At 41.0% G+C, this 23,128-nt stretch overlaps 1 protein-coding gene across 2 annotated transcripts in view; it reads right to left on the bottom strand.

Moving 5' to 3' along the window:
* The window catches only part of FRMD3 (FERM domain containing 3), a 275,666-nt gene that overhangs the window by 117,236 nt on the left and 135,302 nt on the right, over positions 1–23,128 (bottom strand). For both annotated transcript variants that reach the window (XM_037035831.1, XM_037035829.1), the window contains exon 3: positions 10,820–10,862. In XM_037035831.1, the coding sequence (XP_036891726.1) occupies positions 10,820–10,862 (43 nt within the window). The remainder of the gene's footprint in view (positions 1–10,819; positions 10,863–23,128) is intronic.

A 23,128-nucleotide genomic window follows, 5' to 3' on the forward strand; every position in this document is an offset into this window, starting at 1 on the left:
TTAATGAGCAGGAAGATTTAACATTATTAACATATCCATACTACCCAATACAATCTATAAATTCAATGCAATCCCTGTCAAAATACCAATGGTGTATTTCACAGGACTAGAATAAATAATCCAAAAAATTGATATGGAACCACAGAAAAAAACCAAATAGCCTTAGGAATATTGAGAAATAACAAAGTTGGGAATACCACACTACCTATCAAACAAGTCCATAGTAACCAAAACGGGATGGTCCTGGCATAAAAACAGCACATAAATCAATGAAACCGAATAGAAAGCCCAGAAATAAATGCCCATCTATATGGTCAATTAACATTTGAAAAAGAAGGCAAAAACATGCCATGGGATAAAGACAGTCTGTTCAATAAATGGCGCTGGAAAAACTGGATACCTGCAAAAAATAAAACTAGACCACCTTCTTACACCACATACAAGAATAAGCTCAAAATGGATTAAAGGCTTAAATGTGAGACCGAGAAACTCCTAGAAGAAAATATAGGTAGTAAAACCTTGGGTGTTTCTCCTAGCAATATTTTTTCCTGATATATCTTCTAAGGGAAGGGAACAAAAGAAAAAACTAAACAAATGGGACTACATCAAACTAAAAAAGTTTTTGAACAGCAAAGAACACCACCAACAAAACAAAAAGATAACCTACTGAATGGGGAAAAATATTTGCCAATAATAAGCCCAACAAGGGGTTAATATCCAAAATTTATAAAGAACTCAACACCAGAAAACCAAGTAACCCAATTAAAAAGTGGGCAGAAAAGGGGGAAGGGTTTTCAGGAACAGCTATAAAGGACACATGTACAAAACGGAGGAGGGATGGGATCAGAGGAGGGAGGGAGGGAGGGATGGCTGGGGTGAGGGGGGTGAGGGGAGTAAGGGAGTAAAATAGAGACGACCATAGTTGAATAACAATAAATAAGTAGATAGATAGATATTCAATGGGGGGAGAAAGTGGGCAAAAGATCTGAACAGACATTTCTCCAAAGAAAACACAGTTGGCCAAATCAAAACCACAATGAGATACCACCTCACACCTGCCAGAATGGCCACCATCAACAAATCAACAAGCAAGTGCTGGTGAGGATGTAAAGAAAGGGGAACCCTAGTGCACTGTTGGCGGGAATGCAGACTGGTACAGCCACTGTGTGGAGGAAAACAAAATATTAAAAATGTGTGGAGGTTCCTCAAAATATTAAAAATGTAATTGCTTTATGACCCAGTGATTCTACTCCTGAGAATATAGCCATCGAAACCCACAACACTAATTCAAAAGAACATATGCACCCCTATGTCCACTGCAGTGTTACTTACATAAGCCAGGGTTTGGAAGCAGCCCAAATGTCCATCAGTAGATGAGTGAATAAAAAACATTGTAGTATATTTACACAATGAAATGCTACTCAGGAAATCTTATCACTTGTGACAGCATGAATGGACCTAAAGGATTTTATGCTAAGTGAAATAAGTCAGTCAGAGAAAGATAAATACCATGTTATTGCCCTTATATGTGGAATCTAAAGAACAATATAACAAAGAAACAAAACAGAAACAGAAGCCTGTTCTGTAGAATTCATCACCATATTTATGCAACGGGTTTTGTTCAGGTGTGTGATTTACTTTCTTTTTAAAGAACATGGCAGTTGAACGTCTTCCACCTGCTCCCTAAAAGGAGCATTTTGATTCTAGTATTTATTATAAACTGGTTACATGCATACCTTGTCTTAAGCCACGGGCCAGGGTAAAAAAGCTTCCAAACTATGACACAAGTATGTGAATGAGGACTTGGGACAGGTTTCCAGTGGTCTGAGATGTAGTTACTTTCACTATGGGTGTCTGCAGAGTTAAAATGTGTGACGCTTTACTGTCAGATAGATATGATCAACTCCAGAAAAAAAAGAAAACACACGCAAAGGAGAAAAATGAGCCGCAAAGCAAAAGCATGAAAGCCACCCATAAAATAAACAGAGATACTAAAGTGTGTGGGAGATTTATCTTAATGGGAGTGCCCAATGCAGAAGTGTATCCCCCAAATTTGTGTTTACTCAGAGCTTCAGAATGTGACCCTATTTGGCAGTAGAATTTTTGCAGATGAAATTGAGTAAGATGAGGTCATACTGGGTTAGGGCGCTTTCTAAATCCAATAACTGATATCTTCACAAGAGAAAGGAGAAGGAAACTTGGACACAGAGAAGCACAGGGAGAATGCGACATGAAGACAAAGGCAGAGACTGGAGTGATGTAGCTACCAGTCAAGGAAGGAGCACCAACGACTGCCAGCGACACCAAGAGCTAGAAAAGAGAAATAAGCATTGGCAAGGGCATGGAGAAACGTAAACCCTTGCGCATGGCTGGTGGAAATGGAAATTGGTGTAGTCATTATGATACAAGTATGGAGAATTCTCAAAAAAATTGAAAGTGGCACGACCCTATTTTCCAGAAATTCCACTTCTGGATATTTATCCAAAGCAAATGAAAACACTAACTTGAAAAGATAAAAGCTCCCCCATTTTTACTGCAGCATTGTTTACAAAAGCCAAGACATGAGAACAACCTACGTGACCACCAACAGATGAATGGATAAAGAAAATGTAGGGCCCTGGCTGGTGTAGCTCAGTGGATTGAGCGTGGGCCTGTGAACCAGATGATCGCGGTTCGATTCCCAGTCAGGGCACATGCCTGGGTTGCAGGCCAGTTCCCAGCAGGGGCCAGTTCCCAGCAGGGAATACATGAGAAACAACCATACATTGATGTTTCTCTTCCTCTCTCCTTCCCTTCCCCTCTAAAGATAAATAAATAAAATATTTTTAAAAAAGAAAATGTAATATACACATACAATGAAATATTATTCAGCCATAAAAAAGGATGAAACCCTGCCATTTGCACCAGTGTGGATAGGCCTTCAGGACATTTTGCTATATGAAATAAGTCAGAGAAAGACAAATTACTGAAATACTATATGATCTCACATGTGGAACCTAAAAAAAAAAAAAACAGAACAAGATACAAAGAACAGATTGGTGGTTACCAGAGGCATGGTATAGGGTGGGCAAAATGGAGGAGGGGTCAAAAGGTACAAACTTCCCATTGTAAAATAAGAAAGTCCTGGGGATTCAATGTACAGCATGGTGACTACAGTTAACAATACTGTATTGCACATTTGAAAGTTACTAAAAGGATACATCTTAAATCTTTCCATCACAAGAAAAAAATTGTGTAACTATATATGGTGATGGATGTTAACTAGACTCATTGTAATCTTTCTGCAATACGTACAAATATCAACTCACCATGTTGTACACCTAAAACTGATAGCACATATGAATTATACCTCAATTTAAAAATTTAAGAAAATTAACAGGTACAAGATGCTAGAAAATTAAAGTGTTTGCTTTAATTAAAATGAGGAGGTAGAAATAGGGCTGCAGAATGTGATTTAACTCCAGTGGATTTTCCCCTCCACAAGTCTGGTAATGGTTTATAATAACAGAATGATTTGACCAAGAAAAAAAAAAACAGCTAGAAGAGGCAAGGAAAGATTCTATTTCTCCCCTAGAGCCTTCAGAGGGAGCACGACTTTGTTGACACCTTGATTCCAAAATTCTAGTTCCAGAGCTGTGAGAGAATAAATTGATATTATTTTAAGCCCCCCAGGCTTTGTTATGGCAGCTTTAGGAAACTAATATACTCAGCAAGGGGAGTGATCAGAACAAAGTTGGGAGTCAGGCATCCAACTGACCTCATGAATATGGAGCCTGTGGCTTTTCTCCTTGTACCAGAGCAAAATCAACTCTCCTGGCACTCTCTATGCTACAGAAGAAGATATGTTCTCATTGACAAATCATTCAGCACCAAAGGTACTGGTCATTAAATTAGCTCCAAGGGGTGCTGAAAAGCTAAGGAATGACATGCAAACATGAAGGTTCACAAATAGGACCATCAGAGACAGAAATTGTCCAGGAAGAGACATCATAACTTCAGGAAGGGATCTCTGCAGCCCTCAGCTAGCAACTTGACTCAACACTGCTCCTTCTGGCTGAGTCCAACCATGTATTATGCATAGGCTGGAGGTTCTCACCGCACTGATTTGCATGCAGAAGCCATTTCCACGCCCCCTGCACCTTCAGGGTGCTTCGTAAATAGAGCAAGAAGATCTTAACTATCCTGCAGGGCTAGTCAGGCAGCAGCTAGGATTAAGCAGAGAAGGCTCTTTGGAAGAGGAAGCCTGCTTTCTCTCGTCTTGGTCTCTATTTTTACAGTACGTGGTTGATGCACAACGCACTCTGATTCTTTCTGTACTTTGTTTCTTTCCTTCTTGATTTTTGCATAAAGCCTTCTCTCATTTTCTCTTCATTACCAAATGATATCTGAAAATATTCTCGTTGTAAAATACCTGAGTAAAATACAACTATATACACTAAAATGTGAGATCGTCACTTTCCTTCAACCTCACTCTCTTCCCCAGGGGTAACCACAGTTAATACATATCCTGGCAGCCCTTCTTCTGGGCACTTTTGTATTAATATAAATAATCTGTTTATTTTCAGACAAATGGATCATTTTCTATGTGATATTTTTACTTGCTTTTATAGCTCTACAATATAGGTAATAATTCATTCAGTGTCAAAAATATACATCTGCCTCATTCCTTTTCATGACCCCTTGTATTCCACATAATCTATTTAGCTTTCCCAAAATGCTGGGGTCTTTATTGCAACCAGTTCTCAGTGTTATAAGCAATGTCGCAACAGACATCCTTGCAAAATATATACATGTGCTGGAATAAATGTTGCTTTAGGCAGATGCATGGATATTACTTTGTTGGATTAAGAGATATAGGCATTTTTAATCTTGAGATACAGCCAATTGCCCTCTCAAATGGCTTCACCCATTAATGTACTCCAACCAGAAGTGATACCCTCATATTTATCAACTGGATGTTATCAATATTTACAATTTTTTCAGTATAATAAAGAAAAATGTTTTAATTTGCACTTCGTTACTAATGATATTGGGCATCTGTTTATGAGTTTATTAGCCATTTATTTTTACTCCTTCTCTGGGTATTTTCACATTTCACTATTGAGTTGTTTATCTTTGAGTTTATAGTATCACACTTTATATATTCTGCATATTACTGCCTGCTAGGTATTTGGCATATGCTCTTTCCATTATTTTGTGTGTGTTTTAACTTGTTTGTAATTCATTGTATAGTCATTAATTCAACAAATATCTACTGTGAACCTACTCTGTGTACTGAACAAACCAAATATTCTGGTACAAAAGTTTAATTTTTGCACAAATTTGTCAGCATTTTGCTTTGTTGCTTCTGGGTTTTTAGATTTTCCTTAGGAAGTCATGTGCTACTCCACAATTAAAAAAAAATACTCCTAAACCTTTACCTAAAATGTCTATAGGTTGCTAAATATATTGAGCTTTTGACTTCATCTGAATTAATCCCATGTATGGTCTGAGGTTTGTCCTTAGCTTTTTTTCTCCAAGTGGAAAGGATGTGCAAAATCATGCCTTAAATAATCTATCTCCCTGTTTCTGGTATGAAATTTAACCTTTGTCATAGCCCACACTCTAATAATACATGAATTTGGGATATTTTTCCCACTGATTCTTTTCCTATTTCTGGGTCTATCTTAATTACTGTGTGTGTCCATCCATCACTAGTCCTCTTTTAATTACTGTAACTCATAGGCCTTGATTCACTAAGAGACAAAGGACCCTACTCTTCTTTACATACCGGGGGGAGTAGTTTTATAGTTGTTTGTGTGGGAAATAGTACAGTAACTACTAAGCAATACAAGAATAAACTCTGGCCCTCACTGGTATGGCTCAGTTAGTTGGGCATCGTTCTGCAAAGCAAAAGGTCACTGATTAGATTCTTGGTCAGGGCACATGCCTGGGCTACAGTTTCAACTCCTAGTCAAGGCACATGCAAGAGGCAACCAATTGATGTTTCTCTCTCCCATCGATGTTTCTCTTTCTCCCTACCTTCCCCTCTCTCAGAAAATAAAAAAAAAAATCCTTTTTAAAAGAAAAAAATAGTTTCATGTACTCAAAACTGTAAGCCTACTTTTGCCTCAGCCTGTATTGACTGGCTGATCTTGAGCATTTGCTTTCACTGATGAGCCATAGAATCAGTTTGCTACGTGCCATAAAGAATCTCACTGGAATTTTGATCTGAAAATTATTGCATGTGTATACTAATTTGTAAGGAATTGACTTTAACAGTATTAACCAGAAACATGAGAGGTCTCTGTTTATTCTCAATAAATAAACTAAATAAAATAAGAGAGAATAAAATAAACAGAGGTCTGTTTATTCTTTTCCATCTACTCTACAGTAACTCCACAATAAAAATTGACATCTACTTATTTACCTAAGTCTTGAACATTTCTTAATACATTCACAAAAAATTTGTTTTTTCTTGTTATTGCTGTTGTAAATTTTTGCACTTTCCCCCATTATGTTTGATAAACAGTTACTGCCTGTGTGAGAAAGCCATTATTTTAGGGTGTCAACCTAGTACCCAAGGAAAAAGCCATTATTAGTTGTGAGGAGGGGGTGTGAAAGGAAGGCAGGTGCAGACGTTGGAGAGATGCAGAGGACAATACCAAGTTTAAGATGCTACCAGAGCTCTGAGAAGGCATCCAGCACCCCTCAGTCCCCTGGACTTGGACGAATGGAGTGAGATGTAGGGGAGCAAGACAAAAAACTCTCAGAGTTGTTGAAGGAAAGTGCTGTGTTTGGAACTTTGGAGAGCACTGGAGAAGTGGCAGCGGCCGTGTGTAGGCAGAGAGGGAACATTGAGCTCAAGCACACGAGTGTCCCTGAGGCTGAAGCAGGGTCTAGAAGAGGCTGAGCAGTTTCTACTTGTCCCAGTGGTGAATACAGAAGTGTTGAAAGTCAACCAGTGAAGAGACCTGGAGTGGGGACCGCAAGAGGGCAATGGCTATAGACTTGCAAGACAAGATCGTAGCAGGAGCCACAGGCAGCAGCACACACCAGTGCACACTCAAAGGCTGCTGAGGCTAGTTACACCTGGAGAGGAGGAGTGCTAAGAAGCCAACAACCAAAGGCCAAATCACATTAGCTGGGAGGGGGAACACACAGAGGACTGCACACAAGAGAGATGTCGCCCTCGTTACCAGGAGGGTACATAAGCTTCCCCGACACATAATGCCATTCTGAGGAAGGGAATGGAGGAAAAACTCACCATGAAAACAAGTTTGATTATATCTATTTTCCACAATATTTTACAAAACAAGCACTCTCATAACATTGGCAGCAAATTACAAGCTCTTCCAATGGACATTTATCACTAAGGAAAATGTAAAATGTGTATAGCTTTTGATCCAACAATTCCACTTCTAGGAATTTGTAGAATAGATGTACAAGAACCAAGAATGTACATCCAAGCCTGTTTATCATAGCACAGTTTAAAACAGTAAAAGGCTAGACCCAACTTTGATGTCCATTAATAAATTACATGCATGCATACAACTATCAGAAAACCATTTTTTTATTTTTTTAATTATTGTTCAAGTACAGTTTTCTGCCTTTTACCCCATCCCAGACCATCCCCCTCAGCCCTCCCCACCTCCCTCACATTTCCACACACCCTCTTGTTTTTGTCTGTGTGCCCTTTATACTTGTTTCTGCAAACCCTTCCCTTTTCCCCCTGAAATTCCCTACCTTCTCCCCTCTGGTCACTGTCAGCCTGTTCTCAACTTCAGTGTCTTTGGTTATATTTTGCTTGCTTGTTTGTTTTGTTGATTAGGTTCCTGTTAAAGGTGAGATCATATGGTATTCATCTTTCACTGCCTGGCTTATTTTGCTTAGCATAATGCTTTCCAATTCTATTCATGCTGTCCCAAAGGATAGGGGTTCCTTCTTTCTTTCTGCTGCATAGAATCCCATTGTGTAAATGTACCATAGTTTTTTGATCCATTCATTTACTGATGGCACCTAGGTTGCTTCCAGCACTTGGCTATTGTAAATTGTGCTGCTATGAACATTGGAATGCATAGGTTCTTTTGGATTGGTGTTTCAAGGTTCTTAGGGTACAATCCCAGCAGTGGAATTGCTGGGTCAAAAGGCAGGTCCATTTTTAGTTCTCTGAGAAAACTCCATACTGTTTTCCATAGTGGAGAAAACCACTTTTAAATGAAATCAATCATCTATCACTGATATGGAAAGAACCTCTAAAATTATTAAGAAGATAACAAGGTAAATAATATAGAGATTTATTTTGTATTTGTTTCTAAAAGTCTTTAAATATTCTGAGAGAGCTTATATAACATAAAACATGTCCTAAAAGTACATATAAAACATTGTTAACAACAGCTACTTCTTCAGGGTGGACTTGGAGATATAAGGAGGAAAAGAAAGAAAATACAGTTCTCATTCTCAACTTTTCTGAACTGTTAGAAAAACTACAAACATTACATTATTAAAGATGATTTTTTAAAATACTAGTAAGAAATAATAATAATGCCTTTATAAAGAGCTTGTTAATCAGGACAGCTGATCTTCTGCCGACCCCGGGAAACACCATTCCTGGGAACCCCCATAGTCAGAGGAATCTTATGAGGTCAGGGCAAATGACCTGAAAGTCGGGCATCGCTCTACGGAATGAGGCCGGAATGGCAGCAGCTGTTCCTCCGAGGACTTAAGCCCTCACCGCCTACTTGAACGCAGTCCGGTATAAAAGCCATGCCCACACCCAAGCTGGAAGCTGTCTGCGGTTCTGGAACAAGATCCTTTTGATAAATTCATAAATAAGTAACCAGGAGTTGGACCCAGTTTCCCAGAGTTAACATTTTATAAGCTCTAGTTTACATATTTTTTTCTAATTACATGAAAGTTATTGTTTCTAGGACATAGGTATAAGACTGTAGAAATTCTTGATACCAAGAGACAACAATAACAACAAAATTCAGTTTGTGATCTGATAAAGTTACATAAATCTTCTTCAGTAATATCCTTAATACAACAGGGGACCGGGTGATGGGTAGGAAGACCCCTGCCAGGTTCTGGAAACAGGGAGTCACTGTGTCTGGTTTAGATATTGAATTTTACAGTTCTTCCTTCCAGATTCAGATTCCATTCATCATTAAATTGAAATTGGCCAGAAGTCAAATGTCACTCTTTATATCACTTTTGGCCAACACTATTAATTTTGTGTCAGCTGTTCAGATTTACTAATGGTAGAGACAAAGCTCTTAAGCAGCAAATTCTTCACAAGTTTTAAATTTTTCTTCCATTAAGTGGTGAAATACATCTTACTTTAGAGATAGATTTACGTTTCAAAATTGTGTGCAGCCTAAGGAAAATATTTCATGACATTTAAGAACCAAAATCAAAGAGCCATTCACTATAAATAAGTGTCCTGGGAAATTGCCTAAATATTTTAAACTATGTAAACAAAAATACCAAAACCTAATCGTTAGAGGATAAAATCTAGGCACCAGTTATTTTTTTGCTCAGACACGATAGTTCATTCTCATTATCCTGCAAGTCATTCTGTACAGAGCTTCCTAGTACTTCTGTCCTGGTGATTATTAGCTACTGGTCCCAACTCTATTCCAAAATAACTTTAAAGACAGACTCACCCCAACAAACAGACCTCCCTGGACCTCCCACGCTCACTGCTGTCCCTGTTTTCATCTCATGCATCTTTACTGTGATCTCTCTGCAGTACCCATCACTCACAGGAGCCATGGGCATTAGCTGTCTGTCTCTCCTTCACTGGCTAGACAGTTTGTTCTTGAGAGATGGGAGAGGGAAGGGGAGAAAAGGGAAGATAGGAAGAGGGAGGGGACAAAGACAATGAGGAATAAATATGCCCAGTGCTAGTGTGCCATCCACATTCAGTTTCTTCTTCCTTCCACTTAAAACCCTGCCCAGAATAATTTCTTCATCTTGGAGAAAGAAAAGAATCCCCTGAATGATGACAAGTGACATAATGTGTGCTAACCTGATCTCCGAGGGGAAACTGATTTATCACCTACATTTCAGGGCCCTGGGAAAGTTGGCATAAAGGGATAAATTAGTTTCAGGGCAGGTTATACATTTCTGAGGTGCATTTTGGAAGCTCTCCTCCAAACCATAAATAAAAGCAGGTTGACTGAGCCTGGCACAGGTAACCAGGAGAAAACATCCTGCCCACCCAGGACCACCCTGAGCACCCTCATCACAATGCCTCACGTGGACGGCCAGACATTCTAAAGAGTGGCTTTCCAACCCGACTTCTCCAAGAGCTCATCAGGGGAAAAGAATTTAATTTAAAGGGCAGGTCAGAACACCAGAGCTTGAAAACAATTACTCAAAAAGGAACCATTTATCTTAGTGAGTCTGAGGGGTGGAAAATTATACTACACCCTTCGGTGAAGTCACCAGGAAGATTGATTTCAGTTTCAAAATACACCGCCCCCAAGACTGCATGTCCCACCCTGAACCATTTTCTAACAACCCCACAACCAGAAGGAACCCAGCCCCTGGTGATTGTGTTTGACAGGTGTGTAACCATCCAATCTAATTCCCTTATTCAAATATGGATGTGAGGGTGAAATGGCAGAGAGGGAAAGACCCTGGGGGCTCGAGGAACAGGGCCTGCAAGGAGGCCAGCAAGCAAGAGAGGTCACACAGCTCTCGCTGGGAGAGACCCCACCCACCCACAGATCCTCAGCTAAAGCAATTTCTTCCCTGGCAGGAAACACTCTGTCAAGAGACAGCATCTATCTTTGGACATTTCATAGCAAAAGTGAACCCACAGATTGACACTTACATTTCATTTGCTTGAAGATGGACTTGTTAGGTTCAAGCCAGTGCTGGGAAGAAAAAGAGAGATTGTGGGTCAAATGGCTGGACCATACGATGCATACTCAATAACCACAAGGAATTTAATAAAGATATTTTTTCTAAAGTACCGGCTTGGTTCCTACACATATTCCTCAGGGTTCCACCTCTTGAAGAATGGCATGAACTATCTGGTAACAATAATACCACAGGCAAGGGTATAAATTGCAAGAGAATTAATACTTTCTGAGTAGTATTTGAGTCATAGAGCTGGTAGGAGAAAAGGACAAAAGAGAGAACATGTACTTAAATGGGATGTTCTAGTGGCTCTAGTTGACTCCTAGGTGGTTCTTTGTGCTCAATTGCCCAGGGCAAGCCACAGATAGCTAAAGCCTGTGACATATATGACCTCAGAGAGTCACAGTCCAAGACAGCATCAGCACCCAGCTCCCCTTCCCTAAGGTGGCCTCCTCTCAGGTTAATAGTGAGCAGAGCCAGCATTCACCCCATCACACACAAAGCCAGGTCTTCCTCTGCACCACAGAGGGACAAATGATTTCAAATCTCATTTCAAAGGTCTGAGGTCATCAAGAAGGAAAATCAGCTCCACCACAAAACAAAGGAACTCAAAGACCTGGGTAGCCCAGAATTATATTACAGACAGGCGTTTGAAGCAACACCACACTGGCCCCAGCAGCCAGCTCTCTCCACATTGTGTGGAGGTCGCTTCACCACGCTGAGGCCAGGGCAGTTTTCAAAAACACATGATGTGTCTGAAGCCACTTAGGGAACAGCAGGAAGGATCACTTTCTACAACTACAGTTTATGAAGACAGTAAGAGAGCTGCCACTGTGTTTCCATCAGAGGTCTGGGAGACCTCACTGATGGGTCACCTGCTTGGTACTGGAGAGCACAGAAGAGGAGGAAACTTATCAGTTGAACACTTAAATGCTTCACTCTACCTCATTTGTGTCATCCGGCAAGCCTCAAGGTTCTGTGTTATCACTATTGCTTGATATAATGCCTAACCATATCATTTAATGAGAGTTGGCTGAATGTTTACTAGGTGCCAGGTGCTACTCCACAGACCATCACCATCACCCCATTTATAGATGAGAAATCTAGGACTCAGGATGTTAAATAGTGACACCAATGTGCAGCGGAATTCCACAGCACAGGTCCTTAACTCTTGGTTCCGCAGCCTCCTGATGGATTGGTTCACTCTAAANTTCAAATCTCATTTCAAAGGTCTGAGGTCATCAAGAAGGAAAATCAGCTCCATCACAAAACAAAGGAACTCAAAGACCTGGGTAGCCCAGAATTATATTACAGACAGGCGTTTGAAGCAACACCACACTGGCCCCAGCAGCCAGCTCTCTCCACACTGTGTGGAGGTCGCTTCACCACGCTGAGGCCAGGGCAGTTTTCAACAACACATGATGTGTCTGAAGCCACTTAGGGAACAGCAGGAAGGATCACTTTCTACAACTACAGTTTATGAAGACAGTAAGAGAGCTGCCACTGTGTTTCCATCAGAGGTCTGGGAGACCTCACTGATGGGTCACCTGCTTGGTACTGGAGAGCACAGAAGAGGAGGAAACTTATCAGTTGAACACTTAAATGCTTCACTCTACCTCATTTGTGTCATCCAGCAAGCCTCAAGGTTCTGTGTTATCACTATTGCTTGATATAATGCCTAACCATATCATTTAATGAGAGTTGGCTGAATGTTTACTAAGTGCCAGGTGCTACTCCACAGATCATCACCATCACCCCATTTATAGACGAGAAATCTAGGACTCAGGATGTTAAATAGTGACACCAATGTGCAGTGGAATTCCAGAGCACGGGTCCTTACTCTTGGTTCCGCAGCCTCCTGATGGATTGGTTCACTCTAAAAGAATTCTTCTCTACAATGAACATCCACTCTCTCACCAGAAACTGAAAAATTGAGTGGCTGATCAGTTGTTTCAAATCCAGCATGTCAGGGCTCTGTGGTCTTCAAAAGACAAGAACGGAGGTCTTTTCACTATTTCAGCATCATGAAGAATCTAACAGAAAACCACACATTTCCTCCTGACAGGTTGCACAGAAAAACTGAAATAGCAAGTTTCTTTGCATAGGGACAAAATTATATCAACTTATTTTGGGAACCCTGGTTATCTTCTTTTTTCCCCTCCCCAATTTTTTAATCTGGTAAAATACATGTAACATGCAATTCACCATCCCAACCATTTTAAAGTGTGCAATTTAGTGCTGCTAAATACCTTCATAATGGTGTGCTACCATCACCATCGTCCATCTCCAGAACTTTCTTATCTTGTAAAATTTAAACTCTATACCTACCAAATTACAACCCCCCCTTTCCCCCTTCCTCCCCACCCCTAAAAATTACCATTCTACTTTTGATTTTCTCCCTAATCAGAAATTATGTGTGTCCTTTACACGGCTATGATGGAAAAGTGGAAAAATGTGTTCATTATCCACCTACTGGCCATATAACCTCATGCAAAAATGTTTACTCTGTGTCATAATTTCAACAACTATAAATGGGAATAGTAATAGTAGCTATTGTAGGGTTGTTGTAAGGATTTTAAAAGTTAATAAACATAAAATAGTTGAAAGGTGGCTGGCACGTGGAAAACAGCAAGTGCCTGTTTGCTAACAGTGATGTTACCTAAGTATAGTTTAACTGGTATACCATATCTTCCTATACATGGGACTCACAGAGAATAATAAAAGGAGTGTCTGATGATGCAATTACTTTCCTAGAAATAAATGGAATAACTTAGAACTAAGGGGAGGAAACAAATGACAGCAGCCAGAGATCCATACCAATCGCTATCATTTCACAAAGGAAAAATCACCAGTCATTTTGCCAAGAAAGTCTCAAATATAAACATCTTCTAAATTCCTCTTGCCTGGCATCCTTCTGAACTCCTTATCCCTTCTTAGCCTAACTTTAACCCGCCAGCTTTTCTCTGCCCCCGGGGATGACAAGTAAGTTTCACTCTGTGTGTCCACACCCGGTAGGAGGTGGCTGTCTCCCAGGGCTCTGAGGAGGGTCCCCGGACTGCACAAAGGCGCCAGAGGGTGAGCGCCTTGGTGAACTGGCGCGTCTGCGGTAGAGGAATGGGCAGTATCACCCAGATACTAAGAAAGCCATAAGCTGAGAACGTTTGGGAACTCCTGAAGCATGGTAGCATGCAATTCATGTGTTTTCTTTGTAAAATAAAAAGTTCAAAACCCTGTCACATATTATAAAAGAATACATAACAAACATCTAAATGTATTTTTAAGGGTCTGAAGTGATACACACTGAACTGATAAAAGTGAGGGTGGGCTGCAGAGGCAGAACAGGAATTTAGGGCCGCTGATCAAAGGAAATGATGACTTTTTATGTAATATTGTAATTCAACCTTGTACATGTATTGGTGCGTTCCATGAANCGCCAGAGGGTGAGCGCCTTGGTGAACTGGCGCGTCTGCGGTAGAGGAATGGGCAGTATCACCCAGATACTAAGAAAGCCATAAGCTGAGAACGTTTGGGAACTCCTGAAGCATGGTAGCATGCAATTCATGTGTTTTCTTTGTAAAATAAAATGTTCAAAACCCTGTCACATATTATAAAAGAATACATAACAAACATCTAAATGTATTTTTAAGGGTCTGAAGTGATACATACTGAACTGATAAAAGTGAGGGTGGGCTGCAGAGGCAGAACAGGAATTTAGGGCCGCTGATCAAAGGAAATGATGACTTTTCTGTAATATTGTAATTCAAACTTGTACATGTATTGGTGCATTCCATGAATAATTTAAAAATCAATTTAAAAAAAAGATAGATAAGTCCTACTCAGAGGATAAAAGTGGATTTCATGTCATTAGACTCAAGAGGAAGAATTTCATTGCTAATAGGCAGAGGCCGAATCCAGCTAAGCCTCCAGGGCTGACACTGGTCCAACTCAGAAGCCAGCAGGGCTGAATTCCAATCCCAGCTCTGCCGCTTACTGGTGGTGTGACCTACAACAAGTTCCTCTGTTTCCTCACTTACAGCATCATTGTGAAGTTTGAAGGGTTAATTCATTGAGAAGCCTTTAGAACAGCTGGGAGCATCGTGAGGGCCTGGTAAGCACCAGCTGGCCCCATTTCTTCACATTCACTGAGAGAGCCCCCTAAGTTGGTACAGTAGCGCCTCGTGATGAGCCCACCTTTGTCATTCTCATCCTTTCTCACTCCCCACCCCACCTTCCCTCTGCTTGACATGAGCAGCTAATTCTCCTTCTTTTATTCTTTATTTATTTTAGAGTAATGAGTTGGACAATGAAGTCAAATCTGGAAGAAAAGTAACCACCATGATGTACTTGGTAATTAGATGTAGGCTTAGAACATTTATTGCATTTCTAGTTTTCTTTCAATTGCTACTTGGAATAGATGCTGTGTTGTTTTCTTACTGGAAACTGATACTCTCTAAGAGAGGCAGAAAAAAAAGTCTACCAACCAAGAATCTGAATTCACACTTGGTTTACTGTGACTGAAACCCTCCTTTCCTCCACTCTCGTTTAAAACCAAAATTCCAAGAACTAAGAGAGCTAAAACCCAATCACTGATTCTACCCAATGAGCTCAGGAAGCAAGATCAACCAGAGGATGCACAGTAGCATGACTTGAAGTCATCAGGGAGGTGTCTGCAAAGACACTGTCATGTCTGCCCACATCCCCTCAGATAGCTTTCCCTGCAGTTATGCAACAGTCTGACTCCTCGCAGGAAGGCTGCCCTCAGGTTACTGCAGGGTGGAGAATTGAGTCTATCCACTCACACCACCCCACAGCAGGGCAGCTCTTTAATAACCGACAGGTGTGGAAGGACAAAGGCCTCTGCTCCGTGGCACGGTGCCCAGGACACGAGCTACACCGTCCCGGAGCTCCTCTGTGGGACTGAGCCCACGTTACCCTCGTATGACTTTGTCTGACAGGCAACACTCAGATCGCCTCCTTGTCTTCCTTGCCCCATTCCCCAACTCTTCTACAAGCCTTTTCCTGGAAACATTTCCTAATAAACCTGGAATTTTTATCTTGGGATCTGTTTTCCCGACAGGATGCAACATGGACCTAAGACAGTCTCCCTAACTCTCCACCAAGAACTGCCCTCCATATTTAAAAATTCTTCCCTTGGAGGTTTATTCCTTTTGCTTTAGGTTTGAACCCTGGTAACTACAAGTCTTTTGTGAGAGGCCCCAATTTAGCAGGGTTTTCAGTATTGATGATCTCGTATGACAACACTTTAAATCATTTCTTAGAACACATTTATTCTGATTGACAGCAGCTTGCAGAAAAAGGAGTGGAAGGAAGCTGCACCAAGGCAGCGAAAAGCAAGGAGATGAGATGAGAACGCCTCTAGGCCATGATTTCCTTGTATGTGACCTTGAGGGGCAGGGGGAGCAGATTCCAGGACCCTAAAATTCCTTCAGCTTTTATGTGCCATATTCTGTGAATTTGAAGTAAAAGAAACATTGCCAACAAATGTTTTTTACTTTGTTAGTTAAACCCAGCTGTACATAGTCCTAAGAGATCATTTTTCTCTGCCCTTTCATAGAAATAGTGCATTTCTTTTGTACTTTCTAGTTTTGGCTTGTCTGACAAAAAAAAAAAGAAGGTGGGTGTGAAATGGTGATTACTTGTGATCAAGTAGATTGATTTTTAATTTGGTAGCTGTGCGCATGCACGCACACATGCACACACACACACACACTCCCGAAAGTAAACAATGTAACAGTTATCTTCAATTGTTGGGCTTCTGTTGAAACTGATTTAGCCTATGATTACAGAATAAATTACACACCTTTCTGTTATCTCTCTCAAAACCCTTGGTGTCCCAGACATGAATAATCCATAAGCCCACAGAAATGTATTAAATAACCCAGTGGGGCTTTACACAAGATGAATGTGCCTCCTCCCAAACAAAAGAGTGATTTTCCCCTCAGGAGCAACCAGATCCAAAATTTGACCAATTCTCATCGTAGCCCTGAAAAGACGGCCTGATTCTCCCATCTCACCTGGACAAAGCCCCAGCGTAACCCGGGCTTTGCATTATCCAGCCAGTTCATGCCATCTCTGGGCCCTGTGGCCTTTGCTGGGAAAAAGAGACTGTCATCTGAAAGAATGCAGCTTTAACAGTGCTCTGTTAAGTTAGAAGTTAGAGGTAGGCTCTAGTCATTTAGCTACAGTAACAATGGTTTCTACTCGTTTCCATAAAATCTACTACACATGGCAACTATCACAAAAATATCTGTAGATCCAGTACATTCAAAAGTTACTGTCCTGCCCTGGCTGGTATAGCTCAGTGGATTGAGCACAGGCCTGCGAGCCAGAGGATCGAGGTTCAATTTCCAGTCAGGGCACATGGCTGGGTTGCAGGCCAGTTCCCTGCAGGCCAACTCCCAGCAGGGGACGCACAAAAGGCAACCATACATTGATGTTTCTCTCCCTCTCTCCTTCCCCTCTAAAGATAAATAAATAAATAAAATCTTAAAAAAAAGTTACTGTCCTTTTGGAAGTCAAACTGTTTAAAAAATGCATCACTTCTGTGTAGTGTTTTTACTCCTTCAGCCATGACTGCTCTTGTATTCTAGGTTCTCAGTGATGAGAAAAATAGAATAGCCTGGAGAAGAAACACTAAGAAACAGAGGTGGAAACAGGAAGGCTAAAAAAAATAAGCACCATTTTTATCCTTATAGGACCAGACAAATATTGTACGCTTTGTGGTCCACATGATCTCAGTCAGAACTACTCAACCCTGCCATTGGTATGCAGAAGCAGCCACAGATAATACATAAATAAGTAGAAGTAGCTGTGTTTCAATAAAGCTTTATTTATAAAAACAGATTTGGGAGCAGGGGCAGGGGTGGGACAGGGAGTCAGCCTGACACTTGTGTTACAAGCCCTGCTCTACATCCAAGAAATCCTGAACGTTCACTTAAAAAATTAGTAGTCAGAAAATGCAACAGAGGTTATAAAAACATCCATTGCTGTTTATTTTAAAGTACACTAGGCCCTGGCTGGTGTAGCTCAGTGGATTGAGCACGGGCCTGTGAACCAGATGATCGCAGTTCGATTCCCAGTCAGGGCACATGCCTGGGTTGCGGGCCAGTTCCCAGCAGGGGACTCACAAGAGGCAACCATACATTGATATTTCTCTCCCTCTCTCCTTCCCTTCCTCTCTAAAGATAAATAAATAAAATATTTTTTAAAAAGTACACTAGGATCCCAAAATGCAATCATAAGGGAAACTATAAAATTCCCTCAAGTTTCTTTTAATGGAATTTACCACTCTGTAACGTTTGCTGTCAAGCCATATAAAGTTAACATTGTCACCATACTGTTCTAAGGTCAAAGATCTCCTAGTTGCTAGACCCAGGGACATTCACAAACTCTTTAAAGTGTGGAATAGTAAAAAAGATCAGTTACATGTGTGATAATATGGACTAACACACTTTATGGCACAGATCCTATTAGTATCCCCATCTTTCAGATAAAGAAATGAAGGCCTAGGTTATAGTACCTGCTCAAAGTCATACAACCAGCAACTGACAGGGACTGGGATTTGTCCCAGTCTTCCCGGTACCAAAGCTCTTGGTGATAGTGTCCCCGGATCCTCCTTCCTTCCTGATGTTTGAAAACTGCCCTTGCTTCTAGAGTGTCCCTCTCTCCTCACTCTCTTCTCGGTATGGTCCTGGGGTCAGCCTACTTTGCAGGTCTCTCCTTGTGGACCATCCTTTAAAATATGGATGTCATTTGGCTGTAAGGTTCTCCTCTCACTCTATATTCTCTCCCTTATCTCTACAATTTATTCTCAGAGCTTTGAAGTAGTGAAGGCCTCAGGGCACATCTTTGTGGCCTAAACCTCTTTCTTAAGTTTCAGATCCACTGAAATTTCCACCTCAGCATCTCACCAGTATTCCAAACCCCACCCCTCCCTAAAACCTGCTTTCTTTGTACAGTTTACTTGGTAAGTGGTTCCATTTGCACTTGGAGCCCAAAGTGGCCATGTGAGAAGTTCAAACGCCCTGCTGGAGAGACCATGTAGAAAGGCCCTGAAACCACATGCACAGGGAGCCCCCCACAAAGCCCCGCTGTCCAGTCACCCCCATCAAAGTACCAGGCATGTGAAGATGTCTTAAACCTCTGAATCAGTCCCCCACTGACTATGACCGAGGGAGCCCTGTCAACAGCAGGTGGAGCAGAATAACCATCCAGCCGAGTCCTGCTCCAATTCCTGACCCACAGAATCCTGAGAGACAATGAACTTGGGTTGTTTTAAGCCACTGAGTTTTAGAGAGACTTGTCACACAGCAATAGGTACCTAAAACTCTCACTTCTTGATATGGACTGAATGTGTGTGATTTCTCCCTCCACTCCAAACTCCCATGTGGAAGTTCTAACCTCCAGTGTCACAGTATTAGGAGGTGGGGCCTTTGGGCAGTAACTAGGTATAAAATTACCATTAGGATAGAGACCCTTATAATAGGATTAGTGCCCTTATAAGAACAGGAAGAGAGACCACAGTACAAGTCCTTGCTCCCTACCCCACCTCCTTGCCCCCAGTGCCATGTGAGGACACAGGGAGAAGGCAGCCATCTGCAAGTCAGAAAGAGAGCACTCACCAGGAAACAAATTTTGTTAGCACCTTGATCTTGGACCGCCCAGCCTCTAGAAATGCGAGGCATAAATGTCTTGTTCAATCTGCCCAGTCTATGGTGTAGCTCAGTCAACCCAAGCTGACCAAGATATTCATTATTACTCTCAATGCATGTAACACATGATTACAATTGAGCCTTTGAACGATCTGCTGGAGCATGGGTGAAAAGAAATTAAGTCTGCCTCAAATGGTCATTTCCAAACCTATACTGTTTCTATTCCTCCAAGTTCTACATCGTAGGTCCGTTCTAGTCTTTTTTCCAGCTTGGCTTAAAAATTGTCTTTAAAGTTATTTTGAAACTTCAGACCTGCTAGTCTCCAGAGCTGTCTGATGTGACTGCCTGCTGGAAGCCTCCAGCGAGTGCTTCTCTCACTAATGAGGCCATTTAGCCCTTATCTCCCTAATTAATTTGTCTTCATCTAACCCAGGAGGTTCTCACCACCAAGGAGGAAGACCATCCTACCTTGGATATCCTGTTTTTCACCTAACTCAAACAGGGAGAAAATGGCATTTTCCCAGCCTCATTTATTCTTATGTCTGTTTTTTGGCCCCAAAAAGATAACAGGTTTGACTGTTTGCTCCTCCCTCCACTAAAATTATGGCATCCTGGTTGGCTCAGTGACTCCCAGATTGCAACCTGTATTTATCAGGCAACCCATCCCTTCCAGGAGAGCACATTGGATGTAGATGGAGTCAATTATGAGCAATCATTTTAGTTAAACACCAAATTCTACTTTCTGCTGAAAGAACATGACAGTTTCCCCAAATCTGGCAGTGTTCCTACCTTGGGTCACAACTGAACCACTAGACAACACATCCAGTTTCAAGCTGTTGTGATAGAGCTTTGTTTCTCACAACTTAAGGGCCCAAAGTCCTTTCCCACTAAGCCAAGTTCCTTGTTCATATCCCCCCGGAAATAGGAGTCTAAGCTGTCTTGATTTTTTACAAGAGGACTCCTTAAGCAGACAGTCATGCCCAGTGACATGAGACAGCAAGACAACCCTGCTCTTCGGTGCAGGGCTGCCCTGAATCTCAGCTATCACTCTCATTCCTAGTTCTGAGCACCTGTGAAGCCATCCCATCTAGGAGCTGGAAGCAGCTTTCAACAGCAGGAACAGCAGGAGCAGCTGGAGGCAAACAATGCTGTCTGGCTCCTTGGCATCATCCCCAGAGTGAAGCCTCAAATTATTGGACCTGTTTTTATTCCATTCCTTGTCTTTTCCAAAGGTACCTCTGGAAAAAGCAAATTGCTCCAGCACAGAAAAGGTCTCTTCCCATTAAAGTTCACTGGTAGTCTTACTAATCCCTCCTGGCTACCAACAGACACCTCAGGGCTATGATTATATTTGGGGGAGGGAGTTGTCAGGGTTTAGCATGTCCTCGCATCCATGACTTCCCAGGTCATGCAATCGGAATGCATGTCCAGTGGCCACATGACACACAAGGCCCTAACACAAGGTGCTTGAGGAGACTGCCCCAGAGACGTGGGTTTTTCTAAGTGAGCCTGTTGTCTGTAGGTATGAGTTAGAACACCACTGATGTAGCGGCAAGTGGGTTAAACAGATGTTTGGAAATGGGAAAGTTAAAATGAAAAGCACTGGACCCAGTCTTCCAGCAGACCGTAACCAACCACCTCCAACCGAGTCAGTCCTCCAGTGACTTAGAACTGGGACGTTAAGCATTCGCCTAGTTCTGAGTCACTGGAGGTGACGTCCCCAGCTAAGTGTGGAAAACAGGAAAGGGTTAAAGAACAAGAAAGAAAATTAAGGGTGATAAATATTTCATATCATAGCCATAGAAACTTGGAATTATGGAATCCAATTATTTCAGAACTTCAACTTTCACGAGAAGTTACCCAAATACCTGAGCAGAAGTGATGGAAAGAACAGGCTACATTTTAAAATATATATACCAGGACTTAAGCCAAGCACTACACCTTTTTCTTTTGGAATTGTTTCTTCCAAGACTTCTAAACTTAGAGTCCCAGTTTCCTCTATCAGTAAAATGAAGAAAGTACCACACACGTTTTCCCTAATTGAATACAACTAAGATGATATGCATTCTTCAAAAGAAAAATGTCAAGTGGATTTTTATTGACCAGCATTGACTCTGCCCCTCCTTAACTCAAATTTTAAAAATGGAAATTCTGTGCCCTTAGTACTAAAACAGCAAAAGACAGTCATTTACTGACTCAGTCCTCAGCACTCCCAGAGCATATGGGACAGGAGACATCGTCTCAAACATATGGTGTTCCAAATGTAATAGTGCTAAATATTTAATATTCCACAATGGTTTGCCACAAATCAGATTGCAAAGAGCTGTAGGCAAACCACCAACTCCCATAGCAGAGGTAAGTTCCACTTCAGCTTTTCTAAATAATTTTATTTTCTCTGTTGATTAGCTTTCTATCCAAATAATTCATTGGTCTTGTTTTCCATTGAGAAGAATATACATACTGCTAAAAAAAAAACTGGTCAATTAGTTTCTGCTCAAAACATCCATGTCAGAGTGTTTGTTCCTTTGAGTCCATTTTTCTAATCACCCAAGGCTCACTTTCACTTGTCTTTCTCCAACAATCCTCATAATAGCCATCCTGCCTTTAAAAGAAGTCAATTGCATTTCTAGGTTTTTAACTTGCTAATCATGGCCTTTTTTTCTCATGCAATTGCCTCACCTAGACCTATCCGATACAGAGTAATAAGTTAATAATGATAAAAATATAACATGCCACATACACAGTATACACCATTTGTTAAGCATTTGCATACCTTATCTCTGATTGTCATATCAACTCTACCTGTAGGTATTGTTATCTGTTTTAACAATCAGGACAGAGTCAGAGAAACTCAGTAACTTGATCAACATCACACAGCTTATTAACCAGCACAGATATGATTTCATTTACATCTTTCAGGGTACAAAGTCCACGCATTTTCGTGCAGCAACTGCTCAGAAATCCATGTGAAAGCTACATTCACATTGTAGTCTCAAAGTCAAAAGGCTAAAACAACTATGTGGTGTAGGGGAAAAATAAAACTATTTAGAAAGCCCTCTAAGCAACTGAATGGATACATCAGATAGAGTTTGTTTTGGAGGTCATGACCCACATTTTTTTCCACTAATCTACTACCCAAGTCTGATCATTGAAAATTAAGCTATACTAAGTCAAAATATAAAGAACAATGAAGCTCATCAACCTAAAAACTTTTTAACTTAAAAAATAATAAATTTGCAGACATAGAAAACTTCCAAAATGTTGTATAACCTTCATCCATCTTCCCCTAATTTCAGCATCTTATGTAACTATAATACAATGATCAAAATTAAGAAAACAATACTACTAAATAAAGTGTAGACTTAAACTGGAGTTCATCACTTTTCCCACTACAGACACTTCTCTGTTCCACAATCCAGGCCAGGACCCCACATGGCTTTAGATGCATCTCTCTAAACTGAGTTTCCCAGTCTTTCCTTTCCTTTCATGACCTTCATGCCTTTGAAGAGTACTGATGAGCTACTATGAAGAATTTTTCTTCATTTTGTCCGATATTTTCTCAGAATTTGAAGGGGGTTAGGCATTCTTATGAAGAACACCCAAGAGGC

Source organism: Sturnira hondurensis, unplaced genomic scaffold (assembly GCF_014824575.4).
Source record: "Sturnira hondurensis isolate 20B ecotype Veracruz unplaced genomic scaffold, ASM1482457v3 Scaffold0022566, whole genome shotgun sequence".
NCBI classification, from domain to species: domain Eukaryota; kingdom Metazoa; phylum Chordata; class Mammalia; order Chiroptera; family Phyllostomidae; genus Sturnira; species Sturnira hondurensis.